We start from the raw sequence: 9,565 nt of genomic DNA, 5'->3' as shown, positions 1-9,565 counted from the left end.
ATTCATAGGCCAGGCTCAGTCTTTGTGGTTTAAAAAAAAAAAAAAAAAAAAAAAAAAAAAAAAAAAAAAAGAATACAGATTATGGACAACAGCCACAGGAAATCCCTTCAAGGCTTCCTTCACTCCTAGGAATTCTTAGCAGCTTTTTGGTCCAGTTTAGCTAATTATTTACTTAGATCCACTGAGTCTACTTTCGAGGCAAACATACTCTTTAACTCTCCCCAAACCTGCTACTACTCTCTCACAGCAGGCATCATCATTTCAACCCTGGAGACTACTGGTGCCCGCTTCCTCTCTCCAACTCTGTCCTGCCACAACTCTTTCTTTACAAACCAAGCAGAGTGAGCTGTGAAAAGCCACGTCACACCATTCCTCCACAATCAAAGTCAAACTTCCCTACAGCTGATGTGGCCAGGTGCCTTCTGCTAACTTAACCTGCATGTTCTTATATTTTGGGTTCCTACTCCTAGCCTCAAAAATTTCCTATTTCCATCATATAGGAATGATTTTCACTCATTAGTAAGCACTAGATGAATATTTACTCATTCAGATGAACGTTGACGTGAAGCTAAACATCATCACCAAAGATGGCAGCAGGTGGAGATCTGACCGGTGGACAGGGTCAGAAAGTGACCTAATGCTACTTTACCAGAGCATAAGAACACAGAGAAGCTCCAGTGGCACATGGTGTGCTTCAGAGCCAAAATATAAATTAAAAAAAAAAAAAGAAGATAGCAAAAACAGTGAAAACTATGTCTTTTTTTTTTTTTAAATATTAACACAAAAATACAACCTTATAGCAAGGCATTTCTTATATCTACTATGTTACCACTTTAACATAGTGACTTAAAGGGGAAAAAAAAATCACTATAGAAGATTCTTCCAATCACCTTGGAAGATTCTGCAATGGAAATAGGTATTTTCCTATTTATCATATAGCAATGATTTTTCACTCATTAGAAAGCACTAGATGAATTTTTATTCATTCATATGAACATTGATGTGAAACAAAGCAGAATCTAGCATCATGCTCACCAAAACCTACACATTTTACTATATGCCACTATTTACTTTCAGAATCATGTTTTGGATATGGTGAGGGAACTATGTAACTGTCCAAAGCAAAGAAAAAATTAACAACACCCACAGACTCATATGTTTGAATACTTGGTCCCAGTTGGTTGAACTGTTTGGTAGGATTAGAAGTTGTGGCCTTGCTGGATGAGGTGTGTCCCCTAGGGGTGTTTCCAAAGCTCATGCCAGCCCGTTAGCTCTCTCACTCTGCCTTCTGCTTGTGAATCAGACGTATACTCTCAGTTACTGCTGCAGTGCCATGCTACCCCACTATGATGGTCATGGACTAATAATAACCCTTTGAAACTGTCAATCACATGGATCTGCAGGATTTGGAGTTTGCCTTGCTTAGTTTTGATTAGGTCCAGTATTTCCTCACTTTCCCCCTTCTGTAATGGAAATATATATTCTGTGCCATTGTATGTTAGAAGAATGTAACTTGCTTTTTGAATTTTAACAGGGTTACAATTAAAGAGAACGCTTTGAGTCTCACATAAGACATTGAACTTCTGTGAGTGCAGTGCCCTCGGAAGACACAACAGGGCATCATGTCACTCCTGAGACTGGAGTTGCAGACAGTTCTGAGCTGCCGTGTGACTGATAGGGCTCTGCAAACATAGCCAATGCTCTAACCACTGAGCAATCTCTCCAGCCTCAAGGCTATGAACTTTTAAAGTGCTGAGACTGTGCAAGGCTATGGCGACTTTTGAAGTTGGACTGAATATATACTGCACCATGGGCTTCTGAGGCCAGCAAGTAGACTGTGGTGATCTGAATGAGAATGGCCCTCCAGGCTAGTATCTTTGAATAGTGTTTGGTTCCTGGTTGGTGGAACTGCTTAGAAAAGATTAGGTGTTGCCCTGTTGGAGGAGCTGTGTCACTGGGGTTGAGTTTTGAGGTTTCAAAAGTCCATGCCATTCCCAGTTAGCTTGAGTTCTCTCTAGCTGCTTCTGGCTTGGGAATTAGGAAGTAGGCTTTTAGCCTGTTGCCATGCTCCTCACCATGATGGTTATGGACTTACCCACTGAACTACACGCAAACCCTCAATTAAATGTTTTTTCTTGTATCCTGGTCATGGTATATCTTCACAGCAATAGAAAAGTAATTAAAACCTCAATGTTAGGAGGATTTGGCAACATGTAGGCTCATATGAACAAACATGCAAGGATTAATCAGAACAGGTAATAGCAACGATTAAGTCCAATTACATTTAATGTACATTCTAACATCTTTTCTCAACTAACCTAGGCAAACAGGTCTTTATCTGGAGGATTAAAAGACATCTAAGGTTTCTTTCTTTTTTCTTTTTTTAAGACGGTTTCTTTGCATATTCCTGGCTATCCTGGAACTTGCTCTATACACCAGGTGACCTTAAATTTACAGAGATCCAAATGCCTTTGTTCCCCAAGTGCTGGGATTAAAGGTGTGTGTTACCACTACCTGGCCAAGATTATTTTATTAAACCTTTGCAAGGGGTATAGAAATTTATTAAAGTTCATTAATATACAATCCAAATGCTGGGATTAAAGATGTGTGCTACCACTACCTGGCCAAGATTATTTTATTAAACTACAAGGGGTATAGAAATTTATTAAAGTTCATTAATATACGATAAAAATGTGTCACATTATGGCATGCACCCAGAAAGGTAAAAAAAAAAAAAAAAAAAAAAAAAAAAAAAATCAAAAATCAAAGCACAAGAACACAGAATAGGCTTCTGTACTATGACAATAGTAATTTAGTCTACAGACAGATGCTGTTTCCAACAAACAAGAAGAATGAATCTGAAATTGGGGAGGGGGGGGTCAAAGATTTTATGCCCACCATATATAAAGTGAAACCAGGTAAATAGAACAACAAAAAAGGTAAAAACGTTCAAGTTCACAAAAGTATTCAGACAATATGCCTACGTGCTTAAAAACAACAGCAACAAAAAACTTAAGAGAAATAAAAACAGGAGCCAGTGGGGTAGCACATATTTGTAATTCTAGAACATCCAAGAGAGAGGGATGATCAGAAAATTCATATCCTTAGTTAATTAATAGGTTGGGGGCCAGCCTGAACTACCTAAGACCTTACCTCAAAACAAAACAAAAATCCAAAACAACAAAACCCCCAACACAAACCCCACCACCACTACACACTAACCCCAAATATCACAACCTCCACCCCTAAATAAAGACTGAAGCTGGGTATGTAAGTTCAAGTGGTAACATGTGAAAGGCCCTGGGCTTAATCACTAGCATCATGAAAAAAATGACTGCAGACTGGAAAATAACATATTTATTATGACATGCTACCTGGATTCTCTTACTGCTTAGAAGACATTAGACTCGGAATAACCAGAAGATTCACCCCTTTTGGACACTCCCATATGCCTTACCTGGAAGAGTATCTTGAAGAACTTCTCCCTGCACTGGCCAGCAGTCTTCTGCTTCTTCTAACTGAGATATCACATTTGGCTTGGAAAAGTGATGCTCTGTTCAATGCAAAGGAGACAGTGCTTGGAGGCCTGTTTAGAGAAAATGCTGTCCCACTGCAACATTCTCTCCCTTCTTTCCCCCATGCCGTGACATGAAAGCTTTTGCTTCCCTGCTAAATTTGACAGTTGAGAAAGAACTGGTCAGAACCACCAACTTTTGTTTCTGCTTAAACAGAGACACAAAGCTTGGAGCCACAGCTATGAAATACCCAGAAAGGATAGACTTCCTAAGAATCACAAAGAAGTCACAGTTTCGATGGTAACCCTGAGCTGCTGGACAATGATTTATTTTACGTTTGACATGCCATAAAAATTATAGCCAACTGTCACCACAGCTACAAACATCCCTTAAAAGCTCTGCCCAGTATTCAGGGACTCTGATGTAGTCCTTGGATGAAACTTCTGAAGTCATACTGAAAAGCTGCCTTTTTCCTCTCTACCAAGCTCTACACTCCCTTAACACTTCTCCTCTGGTTCCTCTAGCTTGAGCCCAAACACATACAGTTCAGGGGTACCACACATTCGGAATTGGGGTGGGGGCAGGTAGAGTCACAACTGGCATTGAACTTCCAATCCTCCTCCACTTCTGAAGTGCTGGAATTAAAAGCGTGCTCCACCCTCCCAAACAGATCTTCATTAAAGTGGAGGGTGCCTTACCCACTGAAACCATGTTACTGTAGTTCTCCATCATGATTTCCCTATACAGGCACTTCTGTTGGAGGTTCAGCTGTGTCCACTCTTCCTTGGTAAATGTCAGTGATACATCTTCAAACTTTACAGATTCCTAAAAAACCACAAGATGCAGTTCAGTCATGGGTTTTCCTCTTCTACAGTGACAGAAAAATAGGAAGGCTGAGCAAGATGACCCAGTTACAGTTTACTTATCTCATGTTCCTTTGTCTGAATCCTTGAGCAAATCAGTCTGACACTAATCAGGGGACAAGTGAGACCTGTGGTCTATGAAAACCTGTTTATTTCTCACTAACCAGGGAACAGGACTGTTGGTTCCCATCTATACCTCTTTTCTTGTTTTTGAATTGTCACTTCCTTAAAGTACTTGCTGAAAACTAAACATGACCCTCTTATCTTCTTACACCTGTCAGTTTCTTTCACCAGACCCCCAGCTAAAAACAAAAAAAAAACAAGGTTGAAAAGGACTGGTGAGATGGCTCAGTGGGTAAAGGTGCCTGCTACCAAGCCTGAGTTTGATTGATCTTCAGGATTCATATGTTGGAAGAAGGGTAGCGATCCGGAAAGATGTCCTCTGTCCTCTACAAGCAGACAGTGGCACACACGTGCATACCCATACACAAAATAAATGTAATAGAATTTTTTTTTTTTTTAAATTAAAAAGCCTCAATCTGGCTTGCCAGTTTCCGGTTCAGAAATCGGTTTGTTTGTTTCTTCTATTCTAACCACCCTCTTGGGCAGTCCTCCAACTCCTCCCGGAACTCTAGGGTATTTTAGAATAAACGTTTCACCACTAGCAGGCCCTGAATCAACTCAAAAGTTGAAAAGAAGCCTTTACTCACATGGGGCCAGGTTGTTGGAAGCGTGGAAGCCATACTGTCCTCAATGCTCTCTCGCAGGAGTAGGCAGAATGCTGAGGAAACTGAAGGTGGAAGAGGGGGGCACTAAGGAATGTGCCCAGTGGCTCCCCCACCTCTGCCCATATCCCACCCCTCAGCAGGACATGACCAGTCCACCTCAAAATTGCAAAGTGCCCAGTGAGTCCTCTTCCCGACTCCCATAAGCCTACAAGACAGGTTCCCCTCTAACCGAGAGGGGACAGCTGCTGTCCTCTAATCCAGAATGCGGCTGGGTTTTCTTAAACTGTGTTCCTCATTTAGAACGCGATGCCTTCCTTAGGATTCGTCCGGACCCACGACTACACACCTTCTCCCGGGTCCGTAGAAGTGGCGCCACTAACGAGGCGGACACTGGGTTCCAGAGGTTGCAAATAAAACAGAAGATGGGTGCTGCCCCCGACGGGCTTTCACGCAGCGCTACGATAGCCGAAAGACACAATGGCGCTCGCCCGTCGGTCTTGTCCCGAACTGCGTCAGCTCACGGGTCCGGACTACAACTCCCAGACGCCCCCGCGGACGTCGAGCGGCAGCAATCAGGCGGCGTCCGTCCTGTTGGCGGGCGAAGCCTAAGTCCGTAGGAGTGTGCTATTGACTGCTAAAGAACTAGGATGAAGCCTTTGAAGAAGGATACTAAGACGCTGAGCACCAGTACCTCTGTGGAAGATACCGAGGCTAGGAGAGAGTCGAACCCACTAACAGGAGCAAAAGAACTTGGACAGACCGGAAGCTGGGGATGGGCAAGGGGGTGGGCCGGAAGTGCTGGTGTTAAGTTGCTGAGGGATGCTCGCCGCGTAGCCGAACAAGGAAGGGGGGGGGGGATTAGGGGACACGTGGAACGAACAGCTCAACTAGTGTAGAGGGGAGGGAATCCGGATTGAGGCTGGCTGTGGGTCGGAGGCAAGAGCAGACAAAGTCATTTAACCGAGTTTCCTGTGGGGAAGGAGAAAATGATGTAATCTTGCTGAAGTTTCACTGGTACCCTTAAAGGGAGAGGAAGAAAGGACTAAACTGTAGAAGCAGAAAGCCATTAGGCATTGGAATTAAAAGTTTACTCAAATTTCCATGAGAGGACAGGCGTTTGCGTCCAGATTATTAGAGTGGGCAGTGTTGTGTGGTCTGGGCAGGGTTGTATGGGCTTATAACGTTTAGGTTGGAAGTGTGGAGACCTGGTGGACTTGAAATATATGGTAGGCTACACTAAATGTCCTCTCCAGTTTTCCCCAGCAGAGGAAGGGATGGAGTGAGAATCATGGAATTTTGGTTTCTTGAAAAAACAAACAAATATTATAAAGTACTATTTTGTTTTGATTCCAGGTGTAGGGATGTGGGGCTGCCTGTAGCAGCTGACCATGATTTGTCTTGTGTTCTAGCAGAATCGTGGTTCTGTCTGTAGCAGATAGTTTTTGTGATTGTGTTGTATTTGGAATTCTGAGAACTTTTCAGAGAGTATATTAATGTTAGCGCCCGATAGGTTAGGGGCAGGGCTGGACCAGTTGTTGGTTGTATAGGGAGGAGGTTAGTTGTGGTTTGTTAGTAGCCGAGGTCAAAGGAGAAGCAAAAGAAAAGAAATCAGATTCAGGGATTTCCTAATTCCTCTCTCCCCTCTATTCCTGTTTCTTTCCGGTTTAGTGTTAGGGGCTAAAACGGGGGCATGGATAGAGATGGGAGGAAGACGAGAACCCACAAAGTTGCAAAGACCAGCTACAAAGGGACACGGGGGATCGGAGATGTATGTGGAAAACTAAAATTACACTCAGTCTCAGGGATGCTAACTGTAAATATCCATACATGTGGCGAGCTCCTGGGGCCGCTTCTAGGAATTTGACATTAGGCTAGGACACAGAAGTAGGCTCAGGCAAGAATTTGACTTGGGGCTAAGACAAAGTAGGTTCAAGATCTTGATCATCTTGTAAGTCCCTGAATACCACAGGACTTTGTTTATTGCCTTGTTTGTTCCTTGACTTAGAACTTACCTTATTCTTTGCATCTACTTAGAATGGCATAAAAACAGACTAGAGGAAAATAAACCCGCTTCAGCCTCAGCAGTGGCTTGAGTCGTGTTATAATGTTGTCTAATTGTCTTTTTCTTTTCAATTCTCCCTCCCTCCCTTGAGACCCTGTTGACTGACTGAGCTGGCTTGGTCACACACAAGGGCTGATTTGTATGCTACACATTGAGACGATGTGGGTTCTGGTAATGCCAATTATTAGGTAACCAGTGATTAGGTTTGTTCCTAATGGCAGATTAGATCTGGTGGAACCTGACGTCTGCCCTTGACCATAATTTGATATGCTTGTAAATCTCTAGACAGCTCAGAACAACAAAGAATTCTGTTGTGTTCCTTATACTGTCTAGATTCAATTCCTAGGGTCTCTTTATATTTCTGTTCTGATTGATGTAGTCTTGTTTTACTTGGGATCCAGACATTCTGATGTTCTCATAATGCCTAGAGCCTATTGACCTACCCAAGGTTTGTGTATTCCTTTGTACTTTCTAAATAGGGTCTTGGCAACACTGTGTCTAACTGTGGTCATGCTTCTTATTCTAATGGTTAAAATAGACTACACATTCTTAATTTTTAAAAAAATTTATTTATTTTATGTATGTGGGTAGCTGTCTTCAGACACACCAGAAGAGGGCATTGGATCTCATTACAGATGGTTGTGAGCCACTGTCTTTGAACTTTGTAGCTGAGGTAAACCTGGAATTTCTAATCCTCTTGCTTCCACCTTCCTAGTGCAAGGAATACAGATGTGGGCCACAATGCTCATCTTTCTTTGGTGTTGGTGTTAGAACTCAGAGCTTTGTGACATGTTAGGCAAACACTGATGACTGAGCTAAATCTTTAGCCCTCCTTGGAATTTCTTAGCTTTCAAAAGGACCATACTGGTTGAATAAGTAATTGGTCCCTTTTTTTTTTTTTTAATATTTCAAATTAAATAATCCTGGCTCTTTGGCAGACTATTATTGTGTGACAGAGTTGTGGAAAATAGCCATTGACTGACAGTTTTATTTTAGATGTCAGTGTGTGTTTGTTTATGTGGCTTATCCAATGGTTCAGTAGAGAGCTTTATTACTTTAAGGAGGCAAGTTCTCTTTTCAGTTAAAAGTTAGTTCTTATTTTTAAAAGTTAAAGCTGGGTGATGTTGGTGCACACCTTGAGTCCCAGCACTTTGGGAGGCAAAGGTAGGTGGATCTCTATAAGTTCAAGGCCAGCCTAGTCTACAGGGTGAGTTCCAGGACATTCGGGGCTGCACAGAAAAACCCTGTCTTGCAAAACAAGCAAACCAAAAAAGCTAATTAAATGTTTTTTGTTTGATTTAGTGTGAGTGCATGTGCGCGCACATCTGCGCGCATACACACTTCCATACCACAGTGTACATGTGGAGTCAGAGCAAAGCTTACAGGAATTGGTTCTGTCCTTCCAGCATATGGGTTGCAGGAATAGAGCCTAGGGGGTCAGATTTAGTAGGAGGTGGTCATCTCAGTGGCCTGAAAATTGATTTTTAAAAAGTTTACATTTATTTATTGTGCATGCTTGTATTTCTGCACCGCAACATATGTATAGAGGTCAGGAAATAACTTGAGGAGTTTGGCTCTGTCCTTTCATCTGCAGGTTCTGGAGATTGTGTCCACATTTCTAGAGTGGGCAGGGTTCCTGGTCTCTCAAGGTTAAGATGTGCTCCTAGTGGTGGTGGTGAACTGGATTATATCCAGTAGGGCGAACCTAAAGTCTGCCTTTTGTGGATCAAACTTTGCTTTTACTTACATATTATACACCTGTGAATGGTTAGACACATCCAAAACAAAAGGAAACACTAGCAATTTTGATTTAAAAATTAGATGTGCTTGTTTTATAAATAGATGAGATAGACATATTGCTAAAACTATTGGGGAAAAGGTAAAATAAATAAATAAAATACTTAAAAGTCCAATATGATTTTCTTTTCTTTCTTTCTTTTTTTTTTTTTTTTTGGTCTCAGTATGTAGCCCTGGCTGGCCTAGAACTTATTATGTTTATCAGGCTGGCTTCCAACTCACAGTGATCTGCTTGCCTCTGCCTCTGAGTGCTGCAATAAAAGTTTTGTGCCAACATGTCCAGCTCAGTGGGTAACTTTTCAAAATCAGTGAAATCAAAGTAAACCAGGCATAATAAGAACGTAAGATTCATAAATTAGTTTTCACAGATGTATGCACAAAACTGCAATAACTTAATATTGGGGAAAAGGTCCTTTAATAGTAGAATCATAAAAATAAAATGTTAATTTGTTGGGACATGTAGAGAACCTCTTGACCTGTTGAGAATAACTTTTGAGATGCATGAGTAAACTTACATAGTTAAAAATGTTTGTGTTCCAGAATTAGAAGCCAGTGTGTATCATTTATTCCCTTCCTCATTAGGTTCAATAAAATTTCAAA

The 9,565-nt window shown here is 41.7% G+C and overlaps 1 protein-coding gene across 1 annotated transcript in view; it reads right to left on the bottom strand.

The window, feature by feature from the left end:
- Znf274 (zinc finger protein 274) overlaps positions 1–5,829 on the bottom strand; it is a 16,525-nt gene extending 10,696 nt beyond the window's left edge. Inside the window, exons 1-4 of the mRNA XM_021219082.2 lie at positions 5,453–5,829; positions 5,089–5,168; positions 4,214–4,340; positions 3,458–3,553 (exon numbers count right to left, since the gene is read on the bottom strand). Of these exons, the coding sequence (XP_021074741.1) occupies positions 3,458–3,553; positions 4,214–4,340; positions 5,089–5,121 (256 nt within the window). The 5' untranslated portion in view covers positions 5,122–5,168; positions 5,453–5,829. The remainder of the gene's footprint in view (positions 1–3,457; positions 3,554–4,213; positions 4,341–5,088; positions 5,169–5,452) is intronic.
- Positions 5,830–9,565: the final 3,736 nt, after the last annotated feature.

This window comes from Mus pahari, chromosome 19 (assembly GCF_900095145.1).
Source record: "Mus pahari chromosome 19, PAHARI_EIJ_v1.1, whole genome shotgun sequence".
Classification (NCBI taxonomy): domain Eukaryota; kingdom Metazoa; phylum Chordata; class Mammalia; order Rodentia; family Muridae; genus Mus; species Mus pahari.
This window is presented reverse-complemented; position numbering and strand designations above follow the sequence as displayed.